We start from the raw sequence: 16,860 nt of genomic DNA on the forward strand, positions 1-16,860 counted from the left end.
AGTGTGTCCCTCAGTTTAAATGCAGCCAGTATGGCAAATCCTAGCAATGGCAAGGAGGACTTTTCAATTATATTTTTATTTATTCTGTAGCAATCTTTGCCTGTACGTCAACTGATACAGGCCATAACAATTAACCAGCTTTAGAGAAATAAGATTTATTGCTCTTTGAATTCAGTGATACCAGCTGCTCAGCTGAAGATTGAATCGTGTCATAAAATACAGGCAACGTTGTATGGGGGAGACAGAGAGATCATTGTCTCGTCAGCTTGGCCTGCAGGGTACCCGTGGACAAAGAGAAGGAAAAACCTCTTGAGACATTAAAACACTAGATTCAGAACAGCTTGTGTGTAGACAAACGGGTCTGAAGCGCATCGTTCACTCTGACACCAGCGTCTTCCCTGACTCTGAAAATGCACAGATACAGAAACGTGAACTGCACTTGGTGCCAAGAGGCTGCTGCATCTTCCTCTCGCCCAGTAACGAACACCTGCCAGTTCGGGCAGGCTGAAAACTAAGAAATGGGGTTGTTTTTTTTTTTTTTTTGGCAGCACCGGCAAAGCGCTGCCGTGCGGGTAGAGGGCAGCGGGCTCGCGTGTGCCTGCCTTGGGGACGGGGAAACCGTGAGCCACTCGCTTACGCCTGGCAAAGCGGCTGACCTGACCGTGGCAGAGCGGGCGATTTAACACCTCTGGCCGCTCTCCGCTGGGATGTGACGTGCGCAGCTTTTGCAAGGGAAAGCGCTGCCTCCCTGCACGCTTTCGGTTTCAACACGGCCACAAAACTTTCAGGCCAGAAGAGCGCGGCCCTCCGCGGCCCTCCCAGCGGCCGGGCCGAGGCGCGTAGCGGGCGGGGGCAGCGCCGCACCCGCCGGGGCCGGGGCCGGGGCCGGGGCCGGGGCCGGGGCCGGGGCCGGGGCCGGGGCCGGGGCCGGGGCGGGCAGCGGGGCGGCCGGATGCGGGGCGGGGAGAGGGGGCGGCCGCCCCGCGGGGAGCGGGCGCGGGGCCCGCCCGGCCGCGCAGGCCCGGAGCAGGCCCCGGCCCCGGCCCGCTGCCCTGCGCTGCGCTGCGCTGCACCGCGCCGCTGCCGCCCGGGCCATGCGGGGCGGCCTCCGCGGGCGGCTGCGGCTGGGGGCCGCTTTGCCGCCGCTGCTGCTGCTGCCGCTGCTGCTGCGGGCGGCGGCGGGGGCGGCCGTGAGCGCCGAGCGGAGCCTGGCGTGGGGCCCCGGGCTGGAAGCCGAGGTCGCCCTGCCCGTGCGCTACTTCTACATCCAGGCGGTCAGCGCGGCCGGCCTCAACTTCTCCCGCTCCCCGCCAGGTACCGTGCGCTGCGCGGCGCTGCCGCCCCCGCCCGCCCGCCCCGCCGGCAGCCCTCGGGGGCCCGGCCGAGCCCCTGGACGGTCTGCGCCCGGCAGACTCTCCCCTCCTGCCAGCGAGCTGCTTAAAATCCCTGCACTGTACCCTTGCAGCCTCTCAGCCCTGCTCCGATCCAGCAGACTGAGTCTCACCTCTTGCTTACTCAGCACGAACGTCTTATGACACTTGCCTTGAGGGTGGGAATTTGCTTCTGCTCTTGCGGTCCGGCAGCATGTAGCCGGTCCGTTGTTTTGTCCTTGCAAGTCAATTCCTCGCCTTTGTTGCATGCTGATAGTTACACTTCAGCAAAGATACTTTTGAATACTGTCTTCATAATGAGGATAACTAGGAGGTAACGGCCCAACAAAAATTCGGTATTGCCGATTTATATAGGGGAAACCTAGTTACTTTGCTCTGTATCACTTATTTACCATTCATATTCATGGGACTGAGTGGATATCTACCATGTATACCTGGCCTTTTTGTCTACTGTAGCAATTCCTGCTCTTGGAAATAATTTCAGAAGGTTGCTGCGTGTGAAACTAAAGAATAGACCAAATGTCTGAAAATGCCCAGTGTTTACTCTAAGTTTTCTCATATACTGTGTTTGGCCTAACATATATTAGAAGGGTTATGCCTTTGCTCTGACAACATCTGAGATGCTTCTGCCTGGACTTTCTCCATCAGCTGTTGCAACTTTGTGCTGGATTGCAGAGTTTTCCTGTAACTGTGTTAAAGAACGCAACTGCACTGAGCCGGTGAATCTGAGCCTAATTCCAGCCACACCAAGGGAGATCCTTGGGTTCAAACAACAGGCTGCTGAGCTAAAAAGGTGTGAAGCTCAATTAGGTTCTCATGCTAGTTTAAATCCTCCTAGATAAACTGATAGAAAATGTATATTAAGAATCCGGTTTTGATCTCAAAGCGTATTAGTCAATTTGGGAATGTTTTCTGGTCCTGATGCCATGTGGTATGGAACGGCCTGCATTCATACTGTGAAATTCTGTTTGCCTCCAAAGCAAGGTGGTGCGTGCGTATCACCTCTTGGGAATAGTTGTTGGGCCGCGCTAACTCTTGAGCCATGCCAAGAATTCTTTAGGAGACTGCCAAGGATCGTTCAACAATTTAGCAGAACAGTTGATCATGTTCCAGGGCACAGTGCACTAGCACTGTATAATTTATTGGTGTAGACATAGGCTATAAATTTCAGTTCTTGAATGATTTTACATTTTCAAATTCTATTTGTAAAACGTCAGTAAGAATTATAATTAATAATATTCACCAGCGCACTGCTTTCCAATGTGAACTAAATATATCTCAAAATATCCCCATTGAGATAGGCAGCTAAATAAATCCACATTATCATTTCCATTTCACAAATAAGAAAACTGCAATCAGAATGAGTGAGAGCTGTAGTTAAGGCTTCCCATTTGTAAAATTTGTGTTTATCTATTAAACAGTTTTTTTTTCCTGTGGATTAGAATTTTAATGAAGTAGGCCAGCACTAACTGGTATCCAGTATGATACTTGTGTACGCTATGTAGCAGATTTTAAATTCAGAAAATCTTCTGATTATCAGGTCTAATCCCTAGAATTAATGTGCCCCGTTGCCTGCCACAAAATAATTTCATCCTACAGCCTGTAGGTCTTTAGCACATCTTTTTAGGAAGATATCAAAAGATGCAGAATTCACTTGTTTGCTGGATAAATTATTCCAATGATTAAAAAACTACTATTGAAAATAGAGGGCTTACTGTAGTATAAAAAGTACACATTCTTCATTGGATCCCTGGATCCCCTTGTCCTTCTTCTCTGCTAGGTTTTCCACTAGGCTTACAGTAAATGTTGAATCTCACTTTTTTTTTTTTCCTTTCTTCCTGCTATCAGTGGACTTCGCTTTTTTCCTAGTGGGCTTTGTTACCATGCCACTGACCCCTTATCAAATGCTTACTGTATCTAAGCTGCCACCAACTAAAAACAACAAATCCTTTTGGAGCAGATCTGTGCCCTTTCATGTCTCTTGGCCAGTACAGCAGGGAACAAAGACCCCTATAGTTGGTTCCTGTTCTTGAGGACCATGAGGTGGAATCCAGTAGTTTTTGACTTGTGATTTCTCAGTCTTCACTCACTTTTATCCTTGTTCATCTGATAACTGGAAACTTTGTTTTCTCTGGTAGGAAATCTTCATACCCAGTTAAAATGTTTCATAAAAGGGAGAAGAAAGGAGACAAAGACATAATAGCAACAGAAAACTATTTTCTCTATGATGCTGCTTCATGGTATGCTCCGGATTTCAAGGTTTCTTCCGAATAATGCTATCCAACGCTTCATCCAAATCTGCTACAGAGAGGCTACTTGGTTGAAGTCAGCTCCTTTTAAGCAAGCTAAAAAAAGGTGGTTGTGACTGATAGTAATGTCTGGAGGCACAGATGACAATTCTTCCATTAAAGTCATGTGTGGCGTCAGCAGCTGAATTCAAAGGGAGGGGACTCTTGCATTAAGACCTCTGGCAGAGTTTAGTTGAATGAGGAATGGAAATTGTCATTTACCTGAGGAGAAATGTGTCTTCCCACCTGTTTGGACTACAGCTCCTCACTGTCACCTCGAGCAGAAGACCGTTCATGAGGAAAACCAGGTACTGTTCTCCCAACTCCCTGGGGTTTTCCTCTCAAGTCATTCTAAAAACGGACCACCACCTCACCAAAGGGAGTGTTTGTGCTGACACGAGATTCAGAGACGTCAGAGTCTTCCAAAGGAGGTAGAGTGAAGAGCAGATACTTTGACCATAAAAATAGGGATCACACAAGAGGAAGTGAATAAATTGATCTTGACTGTCTCAGACCTGCTGTACATTGTCGTTCTCTTTTAATAAAACTGTTCCTAGGTCTCACATCGGGGCTCAAGTGTTTGCAGTGTCATCCTCATCTGCATCTGTTCATTTTTCTCTGACATCCAAGAAACGTCTAAACTCATCAGAATCATTGTGAAGAATGAAAATTAAAATAGGTAGTCCTCTTTTTTTTCTGAAGAAGTCCCCTATTGCCTTCCTTGTTATTCTACAATTCTCTGTGATGTTTCTAATATCAGGTGTTGAATGGTGCAACATGACCTTGCGCAGAGCAAAGAAGAGCTGAAGGATACCTTTAGAAAGAGCCTGACGGCTCTCCAAATGGTTCTGGATATCTGAGTCATGGACAGTTTTGAAACTGGTCACAGGCTGATTTAACAAGGAGCAAATCACAGTAACATTATTAAACAAGCAAACAAATAAAGCTCTATTATTTCCTGAAATATGCAAGGGGTGTCCTGTCATCACAGAGAATCTACACCCAGTACTGCAAATCTCACCATTGCAACCATAGAGAAGCACTGGAGTAACCCAAGCATACTGACTATTTCCCAAAGAAAAAAAAAAAGATAACAAATGTGAATCTTAATTACCAAAACCAGTATATTAAGAAGAAAAAAGATAAAGAGCTTAATGGTTACAGATCTAGAATGGTTTTAATAGGAAGACAGATAGAATAGATTAGGTTTGGAAGAAGAAAACCATATGGTGATATAACAGGTCCTTCAAGCTTATCTATGGTATAAAGAAAACATATAGGAAGCAATAATTGGTTATTTCCCATAGCTTCATTTGATGCCTTATAGTTCTTGTGTTACCAAATAGAAGTTGTGAAGCAAAATATCGTCTCTATAACATGTAGTGACATTTTGGAAGTGACTGCCATAGGATATTTTCGACGCAAGAAATACCAGAGTTTTCAAATGGAGGATTAAGCTATCAGGAAAAACATCCACTGAAGGCTATTACTCTTACGCTGATACAGCTTTTGATTTTAAAGTACCTAAGTTGCAGATTTCCAGACGCGGGGAGACAATACCTTCAGAAGCGTTCTTCTCCATTTGCTTCTTACAGTCCTGCTACTAACAGTAAAGTACAAGATACTGAACAGACCTTTGGTATAAAGGTCATTGAACTTATGGCCTATGATTATATAGCCATTCTTATGTTAGAGATATAGTTCTATTTTATGTCATCTTGGAATATAATCAGTGGCAAACTGATTATGTAAAGGAGGCAAAACTATACTTTTCTGCCTCTTCTCTGATGATAACTCTGCTTGCAGCTACACCACAAGTTGAGGAGCTCCCAAACTGAGATCCAGTTTGAATCAACACTAGTCACAGAGATCCAGCTTGTAGAGATCCAAAGCTGTTACCATCTTGGATCTAAACCAATATAGCATTCATAGAAAATGTCCTGGAACTTAAGTCTGTTAGTATTCCTTTAGCTATACTGCGTAACCTTACTGCTGCTATACCATCAGCCTACCACCTAAGCAAGCAGGGAGGTGTCCTACTCATCATTTTTCTGAAAAGGAAGTGTCATGTATGCAGAACAACATTAGTGCTTCTTTACTTCTCAGAAGTAAAGTTCTTCCTGAAGTGACTTGTCGAAGTCAGTATGGACTGATACTCAGTATCAAGCAGACAGGTCTTCTATCATCCCAAGACATCCCTTAGTCTGTGGAAGTGCCGCCTGCCACACTGACGCTAAGAAGGAATGAATGCTTACTTTGTAATGGTTTGATGTCTTTAGCTGACGTGGGCTTTGAATAATAAAATTTATATTCATACGTGGCAAGAGAAAGCAGCAGCGGGTCTGTCCGGCTTTGAGAGATTCTTTTGCTCACTGACGTTCATCATAGCCTCGTTTGAAAAAGGATGCACTCTGACAACAGCATCTGGAAGAATCTGTGTTACGCGAAGCAACTGTTCTCTCTGTGGCGAGGCATGAAATCTGCTGCCAGGAAATACACTTTTGAAATCATAAGGATTCTGACTAATTTGGTCTGGAGGCTCTTGCCCAGTATTTTAAGATACAGTGTTCTAGGAGCGAAGACTTGACTGATCATGAGAAGACTCTGGAACTTATGTGCTTACATCAGAGCGTGATCAGTGTCCTGTTTGTGGATCTACATTGAGATATGAAGTGTGTAGAAATAACTGTAAAATCTCATTCTTCTAGTTCTCTTGGTACGCATACAAACTTCAGTCACATCTTGATCTTATCTGAAATTGTTGAGTTTCATTTCCTTCTGTGTGCTGCTTTGTGACAGCATTCATTACATTCGTTTGGTTTGCAATGCTTAGGCTATAAAATGTTGTGAATAATCTGTACTTTTGAAGAGTACAGATGCCTGTCTGCCCTATATGACCATATATGACAGACATAAGGGAATATAACAGATTTATATTTATGCGTACTCGTGTCCACAAAATATTCCATGCCCAGTTAAAAAGTCCCAGTGCGTTAATGATGAAGCCGATGGTGATCTTTAAGCACAGGTGAGACAGATGTCCAGGAAACATCTCTACTATCATTCTCTTATCCCTGCTTAAAGCTGGGACTTTAAATTTGCAAGACAATTAGCTGCAGCCCAAAGGTGAATAATTTGTATCTGACTCCTGTCCTGCATGCTGCAGCTGCCTTTCCACAAGCTGGCGGGTATTCTTTTCTCCTGTTTTATTGTGGCTTGTTTTCTTGCCTCTCTTATTCTAGAGGAAATGGTTGCTCCTCAGGGCACTAGCTTGAAATCTTCGTATTCAGTCTAATCTTTGCTTCAAAATACTATTAGCCATTCTTCCTCTGCTGTAAAACCATTATTTGAGTAGATAATTTTTTATCTTCAGCTACGGGTTTTCCATTTATTAGGTATGTGATCATCCAGATAATTTAGTGGGATGATATTCCATCACTGGAAATTAATATTTATCAACTTGGTATAATCAAAATAATTCCACTAAAAAAATTAAATTCCATGGACTTAATCCACTAGAGTTTGCTCTGTCTTTTATTTCATTCTAATAACATTCTAATATTCTAACAGCATGAAGTGCTTTTATCTGTTTTTATTTTTCTCTTTTCAGGAAGAACACAGTTTAAAGTGGTAATTAAAGCACTTTCTCCAAAAGAAATCAGCAGAATTTATGCCCCTAACCCTTTGGATAGGAACGATGGCACATTTCTTATGCGCTATCGGATGTATGGGAGTGTCCGAAAAGGGTTAAAAATTGAGATACTTTATGGTGATAAGCATGTAGCTCGGTCTCCTTATATTTTGAAAGGTAAGGGTGTTTTTTGATTTAATGTAATATATGCTGGTAGCTGCAGAAATGCTATAGACTACTTTGCTGCTAGAGGCAGAGGTGGGAAATTAGAGGTTCCTGTTGGTTTGTCCTTTTTCATGGAGTGTCATCATAGATGTTCTTGCTGAGAAGTAAGCAGTGATAATTGCGATACATTGCCAAGTTACAAGCCACAGATGCATAAGCATGTAGACTGCGGCCCCTGACCTTGAGGTTCTGCACCTGAACACCTCCTCTGCCCTCCTGCACAAGGAAGTGGGTCTCTTCAGATTTTGTAGGGAATAAGGAGAGAGAGGAATGCTTGCATTTTTACCGTAACTGATTTTTTCAAGCAGGAATTCACATAAAGGTTGTGTTACTTTTATTTAAACTAGAAAATCTTCCTGCAAAAGTAAGAAAATCTGTGTTGGTCCCAGGACTTCACTATTTAAATGTCTGCCTGTGTGATTTCTAAAAAGCATAATCCTTTATAATAACAAAGATATATTTCTCTGACCAGATAATATTTAACATTTTTCCTTCTGCTAGCCCAGTTTAATTCAATGCAGGTCATTGCTGCATAAGAACTATTTAAAAGTAGGAAAAATTAAAGCAAATTATTCTCTCATTCCCAATCTGCTTCTTTAAGTTCCCTGTCTTGCTCTAAAAACAGAGAGCTGTTTAGCAAGGAAAAAGGTCTAATATAAAGTTACTTCTCTGGAAAGTCTTGTTTCAGTTTAACACAATATTCTAATCAGAATGGTCATGTTTAATTTTTGTAAAATGTCCCAACTACAAACTGTTAGAAATGTCTTCAAAGCGAAATAAAATTGTCCCGAGTCCTCAAGGTAGCCGTTTCCTTTCCTTTTGCTGGAACACATTTACTTGCAGCTATGATGATATGACAGAGGACAGAACTTGTTTTGATTAGAAGTCCATGAAAAAAGGGTTTTTTTACACTTTATACAGCTCTTGCTTATACTTAAGCTCTCTGATCCAAAAGGACAGAAAGAATAGTTGATGGAAGAAAGCACCCTACACCAGAGGTAAAGACTACTGTACCAAACTTCTGCATTAGGTTAAAATTAAAAGTGTAATACGAGAGCCTTAATATTTATGGATAGTTAGGACAATTCTAAATATTCCATGCGGTTGGCAGGTGGCATAATTATGGAGCTCTGTTTTGTAGACTAATTTTTTTCTGAAAACCAAAAGGCAAATATTGATTTTTGAATAGAGAAAAATGTTGCGATTTTGCTCAGTTACAATGCTAAACCCCAGAAGTGGTATAGGGTAGGGTTATTATTGTGGGTTTCTGTAGTGTAGTGGTTATCACGTTCGCCTAACACGCGAAAGGTCCCTGGTTCGAAACCAGGCAGAAACACCATTTTTAACAGCATGTGCTGGGAGCTGACCTGCTGGAAAGCAGCTCTGCAGAGAAGGACCTCCTCGACAGCAAGTTGACCGCAAGCCAGCAATGTGCCTTTGGGGCAAAGAAAGCCAATAGTACCCTGGGTTGCATTAGGAAGAGTGTTGCCAGCAGGTCAAGGGAGGTGATCCTGCCCCTCCAGTTCTGGGCTCCCCAGTACAGGAGGGACATGGAGCTCCTGGATCGAGTCTAGTGAAGGGCTACAAAGATGCTAAAGGGACTGGTGCATCTCTCAGATGTGGAAAGGCTGAGGGAGCTGGGCCTGTTCAGCCTGGAGAAGAGAAGTCTAAAAGGGGATCTGATCAATGTGTATAAGTATCTGAAGGGGGGGTGTCAAGAGGATGGGGCCAGCCTCTTGTCCGTGGTGCCCAGCGATAGGATGAGGCAACGGGCACAAACTGAAGTTCCATCTGAACGGGAGGAGAAACTTCTGTGCTGTGAGGGTAACAGAGCATGGGAACAGGTTGCCCAGAGAGGTTGTGGAATCTCCATCCATGTTGATATTCAGAAGCTGTCTGTACACAATCCTGTGCAACATGCTCTAGTGACCCTGCTTGAGCAGGGGTGGGGGTTGGACTAGATGATCTCCAGAGGTCCCTTCCAACCTCAACCATTCTGTGATTCGGTGATATGATACGGTTTAGATGATTTCCCGTGAAAGCATTATAAAACTAAAAACTAGACACTTGACATTTAAAAATGTGAAGCCACTCTAATTTCTGGATTTGTCTGCCTCTGAATTTTGGAAACTATGATTGATTTGGAACTATCACAAGTACAGACCCTCAGTGCTTTGTTTGCTGCAGGACCAGTTTATCATGAGTATTGTGATTGTCCTGAAGAAGACCCTGAGATCTGGCAGAACATTCTCTCTTGTCCAACCCAAGAACCTCGGATTACTGAGGACTTCACTTCTTTTCCTACCATTGACCTGCAGCGAATGCTCAAAGAAATCCCCACAAAGCTCAGTCAAACAAGAGGTGCTATTGTTCATTACACTATTCTCAATAATCACATCTACCGTCGTTCCTTGGGGAAGTACACAGACTTCAAAATGTTCTCCGATGAAATGTTGCTTTCACTGGCAAGAAAGGTATCATTTTATATCATTTACTTAAGACTATTAAATCACACTCTGATATGATAGTACTGCATTCATTTTGTATCTTCAGATTTGTAATTACTGAAGCAGGATTTTATTTTATTTTTTTTTGTCAAGGTGATTGTCTCTTTAGGGATCATAGTGTAACTAGTGTAGGGGATCTGAGCTGGAGACTAATGATGTTGATGGGAAAGTTGCAGGAGCTAAGGCCCAGTTCTGCAAACTTGGTGCTTTCCATGAGTGTTCCATTCAAACCTACTTGCAGGACAGAAACTTGAAATCAGTATCTTAATCTCAGCTAAAGTTATAATGTCTAGCAGGCTTATTGCTTCTGTGTGACATAAGAGAACTGAAGATTATGCTTTATGTAAGACTGACAAACAGCCGTGTAATTATACGTTTGTGTTATTATCCTTTCTTGGATATACATTTAGGTTCGTCTTCCTGATGTTGAATTCTATCTTAATGTTGGAGATTGGCCAGTTGAGTATCGAAAAGTTAATGATACACCTGGACCTATACCTATCATTTCATGGTGTGGCTCTGTGGATTCAAGAGACATAGTCCTTCCAACATATGATGTAACCCATTCAACTCTTGAAACTCTACGTGGTGTCACGAATGATCTTCTTTCTATTCAAGGCAATACAGGTAAATTAGAGATTACAGATTTAAAAAGAGAATGTATAATTCCATCAAAGATAATGTGTATGAAAATCTTCAATTCACAAGTGCCTTGGGAGGTCTCTTATTACAAGCAGTTTAGTCTTTACAGATTCCAAACACTTTTGACACGGCCACGAAGGAGGTGTCTAATATGGATTTAAAGCCAAAATTTAAGGAGTCTGCTTCACAGTACTGCTGACTTTTAACTTTATGTTATTCAGAAGATAGTCACTGTGACTTGTCAAGAAAAATGAATAGAATTAAAAGGCCCCTCTTCTCAGTGCAGGACTTCAATGTGCTACTTCTAATCAACTAGTAATCCTTTTACTGATAGTGATGCGGCCCATTGTTGTAATTGTTTACATGAAAATGCAAAAATGAATTTGAATCCTGAAAGAGTAAACCAGTACTATGCTGCAGCCTCTTTCAAGTCAGAACATAGTGCTCGGATAAAAAGAATACCGTAAAGAGGGCCCTCCTGAACTGCTTTTCTAGCTTCAAAGGAAAAGCTGGTTTTACTGACAAGTGGTTTTTCCCCCCAGGAAATTCGTGAATACTTGGGGATCAGACAAATGCTAAGGAGCAGAATTTGAGTGAGGAGATGTTTCTTTTTATTTGACTAGTTCAGTTTTTCTCTTTCCCTTTTTACTTTCTGTTTTTAAATTAACTGTTTTAATTATCAGTTTGAAGGCGTCTCAGTCTAATGATTTAGTGCAGCTGCTCTTCCAATGAAGACATGACAAGATCCTACTCCACTTCAGCGTGTCCTTTAAGGAAATTTCCAGCAGAAGCAGAGAGAAGGACATATTTAATGTTTTAGAGCAGGAAATAAGCAGAGCTGAAGTCTTCCATGCTCTTGCTGAATATCTTGAAGACACAGAAAGAGCACAGCCATTTTTTCCCTCAGAAGTCACTATTAAGTGACTTCTGAAAGACCTGACAAAACTGCTGGAAAATAGAAGTGGATTTTACTGAAGAGATTTTGGTTAGTGGGGCAGACTTTAACTATTATTTTAGTTAGATAATTTGATTATAATCTCTTACATAGCTTTCAAGAGATTTAAAGTTAATTTAAATATGAAGTTGTTGAATGGAAATGCAATGCCTTGTTTTTCTTTTTAAAAGTGGCTAAGTTTCTCATCCCAAAATTAAGACAGAACTAGGACTTTAAACCATTTTATTAGTAGTGATTATGGATTAACTAGCAGAAATCATGCCTGTTTCACCATCCCCCTGAGTGTAATTCCACTGTCATAGGAAACTCATTATTTGCATTAAACATATAATGAAAATGTCATTACTGCTCTCTTTTGTCTTATCACTCAATATTTGTAGGTCCTTCCTGGGAAAACAAAACCGAGCAAGCTTTATTTAGAGGTCGAGACAGTCGGGAAGAACGTCTCTATCTTGTCAAGTTATCCAAGGAAAATCCAGAACTACTTGATGCTGGAATAACAGGATATTTCTTCTTCAGAGAAAAAGAAAAAGATCTGGGAAAGGCTCAGCTGATGGGCTTCTTTGACTTCTTTAAGGTAGTGAGCAAATTACAGTCTTGGATGAATTTTGCTGTCAAATTCTTGCCGGCTGAAAAGACACAACTTAATTTCGCTAATTCCATTCAGTAAACAAAACAGTCATGCTACACTGAGAACACTGGTTCCTACAATATAGATATGCCACATATAATTAAAATCAGTGTGACACGCTTCTGAAGAAAGCCACTATGGGTTTTTTTTGTTGTTTTTAGAATCCCACTGACTTCATTGATTGTTTAAATAGACACAGAAATTGATTGCTGATGGCCAGGTTTTTTTATTTGGGATAAATATGAAAACAATGGACAAAATTTTTACATGCAAAGTCCTAATTGATGTCAGAAACAGTCCTTGTAGCAACAGGTTAGAAAAGTAGGTGGCTGTTTTTTTACACTTCATCACACAAATTCCACTGCAACAAAAGTATAAGACATAAAAGGGCCAGAGCCCCGTGAAAGGCAATTATAGTATATGGCAACTGACGTTCTGTTCCAGAGATGAATGTATTAGAAATGCTTTAATAGCAAGAGATCGACAGAGCACTATATTCATAGTTACTTTTAGTATAATGTTTTGATTATTCTGTATAAGTTTAAGTGAGAATAAGTTTATTCGTTTTGAATTTAAGTATGGTTAGTTCGAGGTTTATTTCCTTCCCAGCGCTACGCCTTGTTCTGTCACAGGACACGTTACTGGAATACCCATCGGGAAGTTCATGTGCCCAGAGGCTCTTGACTGTCAGTGCTGGGTTCAAAACACATCCTTTTCTCTTTATAGTGTCCAGAACACTGTGAAACTACGCCTGCTTATCTCTAAAACAGGCTAGAAGATGAGAATTAATATGCATATTTGTAATTATTTCATGCCTGTGAGAAGAGTCTTTTATACAGTCGGTGTACCTCATTTGATTCAAAAATTTGCCCCCTTTTTTTCTGTATCTCCATATTATAGTACAAATACCAAGTGAATGTAGATGGGACGGTAGCAGCTTACAGATTTCCATACCTCTTGCTGGGTGACAGCCTAGTATTGAAGCAAGCTTCCCAGTACTATGAGCACTTCTATACTGAATTAAAGCCATGGAAACACTATGTTCCCGTTAAGAGGAATTTAGAAGACTTGCTAGAGAAAATAAAATGGGCTAAGGTAAGTGCCATTACCAGTTCAAGTTCAAGAGGATAAATAAATGTGTAAACAATTTATCTTAATGCTCCTTTCTTTTCTTATTTCCACATACATACTTTGCATGAGCTCTATATTGATGTCCTGAGATAAAAGGGAGTATGTTATGTTGTTGTTGCTATATGAGGGAAGGCCTTAATTCAAGTAACCACCTCTATTCAGGAAAATGCGTAAGAATTAACTTTAGACACGTTTAGAAGTATTCCGTGAGTCAGGGTCTTAATATACAGACTAATGCAGATAATTTCCAAAGAAATGCCCCAAATCCTAGCGACTAGTTAATTTCTTCCACCACTTTTATTTATGTCCTGATTAGAGTAGAAGAAATCATTGGACGTCCTGTTTAAATGTCCAAAAAAAAAAAAAAATCACTACTCTGTAATATGCTCAGAGTAAGAGGCTGGTATTCAGGTTCTGCGCGACTGAAAACACCATTTGTGCTTTAAACTTAACTGATAGCTGAAGAAACACAGGAAAAGAGTCTGTTCTAGAATACTAAAAAGTTCTTTATAAAGGATCAGATGAGAACACTAAAAGCTTTGAAACAGCAAGCAACTTGAGAGCAAGTACATGCATTAAAGCGCTCCTGCTGACACTACCTATACCCATTTTAATGCGAATCAAGCAGAGTTATTTCTGAAAGCTTCGTGAGGTGAGGAAAACACTGAATTGTGTAGCATGGAAGAGGACAACAGCTGCAGCTTTATATTCTGAGTAACAAATATGCGTGGGAGGTGTTAGACCTGCTTGTGAAAAAGCCTGTGGCTTGGACAAAGGGGTAGAGCAGTCATCACCTGAGTTTTCAAAACTGTACAAAACTGTATCATTAGTGATAGCTCTAAGGTACCATTGTCTTTGTGACGATAAAAGCAATCCAGTGTGTTCCGGGAAGCTGGAATTTAAACAGTGTGCTCTTGCAAGTAACTGAACATAAAATTGCAGCTCTGAATAGCCCCTTTAAAAAATAAATTATGCCAGCCAGGATTGGAATAACTCACTGATTGCGCTATTATTCATTTCTGTTTCTTTTCAATTTTCCAGGAAAATGATGAAGAAGCAAGAAAAATTGCTAAAGAAGGACAGTTAATGGCAAGAGAATTGCTTCAGCCTCACAGGCTTTACTGCTACTATTATAAAGTGTTCCAGGTTACTAGAATAGATCATTTAATTCCTCTCCCCCAATTGCTGTTGCTACAGACGCTACAAGTTTCTCTTCGGTCCTTATTTCGATAGCAGACATTGTTCATATTATTTACAAGAGAAGAGTTAAACAGCTTTGCTAAAACTTGCCTCATCGTTGAGGAGGCAGCATGACGCAATAGTTGTTTTACAATCAGAGACTTTTGATTCCACCCTCCGTCCTCATGGTCAGACCTGTTTTCCGTGTCCTGTATAGAGTTTGGAGGTAGTCTGTCCACAACTTTTTTCATTTTTACCTTCGAACTTACCCACTTAGTGTCTCACTCAGTAGCTACTCAGCTGTGTTACGTAACACTGGATACAAGGAAAAGAAATCCTGGAGATACGGCTAGTAGAGTGGTAAAAGGTGGTGAAGTAGACCAAACAGTCATTGCTTTCCTAGGAGAAGCAAATCTCTAAGAAGACTTAATTTTCTGTTCTGTAAAAGAACTAATTTATTTTTGCTATCTTGCTGTACAGAACTAGACCTCAGCCTCAGCAGTCACAGGTTGACACAACGTCTGGCACTGTTTAGCATACGAGAATGACAGCATTATCTGCATAAAGTGGTTAGAGGCACCAATAATGACAATATTCAAATTGACACTACTAATAGGACACGGGATAATAGTAAAGGCAGTTTTCAGAGGCAATGTAGCCTATTTTTAGGTGTGTTATAAAGACACCTTCGAGACAGGTGATAAACAGTGACATAAGGAGCCTGGATAAAGGCAAGCTTGAGAGTGGAAGGGAGAAGGAAAGCTCTGTTTCATGAATTATATGTTGATGCTTTCAGTGTTCTTAAATGTTGTTTACATATTTCAGAAATATGCCAAACGCCAAGCCAGCAAACCTGAAATACGGGACGGAATGGAACTTGTACCTCAGCCTGACGACAGGGACTCAGTGTGCAGCTGCCACAGGAAAAAGCCTCTAAGGGAAGATCTCTAACTGTACCGGATGGAGAAAATCATTCACTTATGATGCAAGAATTTTAATAGGATTTAAGCTGTGAAATCTAAGGACACTTAGGCACAAGCATACATTCTTAGTTAAGTATTCTATTATATTTACATATCCTTTTTTAAGCTGGCTCTGATTTGCAACGTTGGTTCCCAGAGTTTCGTCTCCGTGAGCACCACCAGGCGGGAGCCTCCAGGGGACTTGTCTGCTGTACTGGATCGTCAGGAAGAAGAGCGCAGTGCTCCTTCTGGTCCAGCTAGGTACCACAGTTGTACGGAGAACCAGTCATCCCCAAGAGATCTTCCATGAGTCAGTGCAAATTATTCTAAAGGAGCATTTGCAACATACTAAAACAGTGTTATGATCTCTTCATAAAGTTTACCTCAGCGTTAGAGGGACTCTTGTATACAAAACAGTTTTCTAACTAGACAAATAAAATCAGTATTTGAGATTTACAGATTTCAAATCTGGTGTGGCGTTGAGATTAGTTTGGGGTGTATGGCAGATAACAGAATAGAGAACGCATGATTTAATATTTATCAGTTTCAGAAGAAAATGGAGGGGGAAAGATCAGAATAATGTTTTTACAAGCATCATGGCTGTGAATCAGCAAAATTAAATGCTACTTTAAAGTAGGCTATGTAGCTATCATCATTACTGTGCTTTCAGTGCCAAGATACTGAAGACCTGTTCCCTGCTCTGCCACTGACTGTGGCTGTGAATATAAGCAGAGATCCACAAAAGGCTGTGGGAACTTCAGGTGGGAGCTGGGTGAAACACAGGCATCTTAGTTCAACAGTACAGACTACCGTATTCTGGGTTACCTGGGCATTCATGCTTCTGAAGCTTAGTAAAGGCTTAGAGTACCTAGGTTTCACTTCTGTGTAAAGCTAAAAATGCCACGATCTTTTCACTTTGGTTCATGAGCTACTTCTTCCTGTGCACAAGTCCCCTAAAGGGAGCTTATCCATTTTCTGAATTTAGATCACACCAACCTCACCTTATACTGACAGCACTGAACTCAGCAGAGAGCGGATCAGCTATCACTGTTTTCATTCAAACGTATGACAGAAAAAGCTATGCTGTGTTTTTCTATGTAATAGTCTAGGGATTAAAGACCATGCTGAGCTAGCGGGAAGCCAAGCATCTGTGTCCTCCTTGGTTTGATTCAAACCTGTTTTTTTCAGAGTGCCTTAGCTCCAGACTGTAGAAGAGTTCTTCAGTTCTTCAGCTGAAGGTGTGCAGTCATGCAGCTACAGACCAAAAAATCCTGTTCCTGGATGCTGTTCCCAATATCTCTGCTGATTTTACCCAAGA

The 16,860-nt window shown here is 41.5% G+C and overlaps 1 protein-coding gene and 1 non-coding gene across 4 annotated transcripts; both read left to right on the forward strand.

Moving 5' to 3' along the window:
* The first annotated feature begins 688 nt into the window (after positions 1 to 688).
* On the forward strand, positions 689 to 16,696 carry POGLUT3 (protein O-glucosyltransferase 3). 3 transcript variants are annotated; one of them, XM_068930321.1, is made up of 10 exons: positions 689 to 835; positions 2,040 to 2,184; positions 3,530 to 6,395; positions 7,290 to 7,487; positions 9,723 to 10,009; positions 10,453 to 10,669; positions 12,020 to 12,216; positions 13,171 to 13,365; positions 14,443 to 14,547; positions 15,406 to 16,696. In XM_068930321.1, exons 3-10 carry the CDS (start codon positions 6,347 to 6,349, stop codon positions 15,529 to 15,531), a joined length of 1,374 nt encoding a protein of 457 aa, XP_068786422.1. In that variant the 5' UTR covers positions 689 to 835; positions 2,040 to 2,184; positions 3,530 to 6,346; the 3' UTR covers positions 15,532 to 16,696. The 3 variants fall into 3 exon arrangements, with proteins under 3 accessions (XP_068786422.1, XP_068786420.1, XP_068786421.1); XM_068930320.1 differs by lacking the exon at positions 689 to 835 and adding an exon at positions 1,180 to 1,314; XM_068930319.1 differs by lacking the exons at positions 689 to 835; positions 2,040 to 2,184; positions 3,530 to 6,395 and adding an exon at positions 1,049 to 1,314.
* On the forward strand, positions 8,799 to 8,871 carry TRNAV-AAC (transfer RNA valine (anticodon AAC)). The gene has a single exon. It is a non-coding gene; the product is annotated as a tRNA-Val (tRNA).
* Positions 16,697 to 16,860: the final 164 nt, after the last annotated feature.

Source organism: Struthio camelus, chromosome 1, assembly GCF_040807025.1.
Source record: "Struthio camelus isolate bStrCam1 chromosome 1, bStrCam1.hap1, whole genome shotgun sequence".
Lineage (NCBI taxonomy): Eukaryota > Metazoa > Chordata > Aves > Struthioniformes > Struthionidae > Struthio > Struthio camelus.

Excerpts from the sequence above, each read along its gene's own strand:
- POGLUT3 (XM_068930319.1), top strand. The coding sequence starts at position 1,095 with ATGCGGGGCGGCCTCCGCGGGCGGCTGCGGCTGGGGGCCGCTTTGCCG. Across the intron at positions 1,315-7,289 it reads CTTCTCCCGCTCCCCGCCAG|GAAGAACACAGTTTAAAGTG; the intron begins GTACCGTGCGCT and ends TTCTCTTTTCAG. Across the intron at positions 14,548-15,405 it reads ACTATTATAAAGTGTTCCAG|AAATATGCCAAACGCCAAGC; the intron begins GTTACTAGAATA and ends TACATATTTCAG.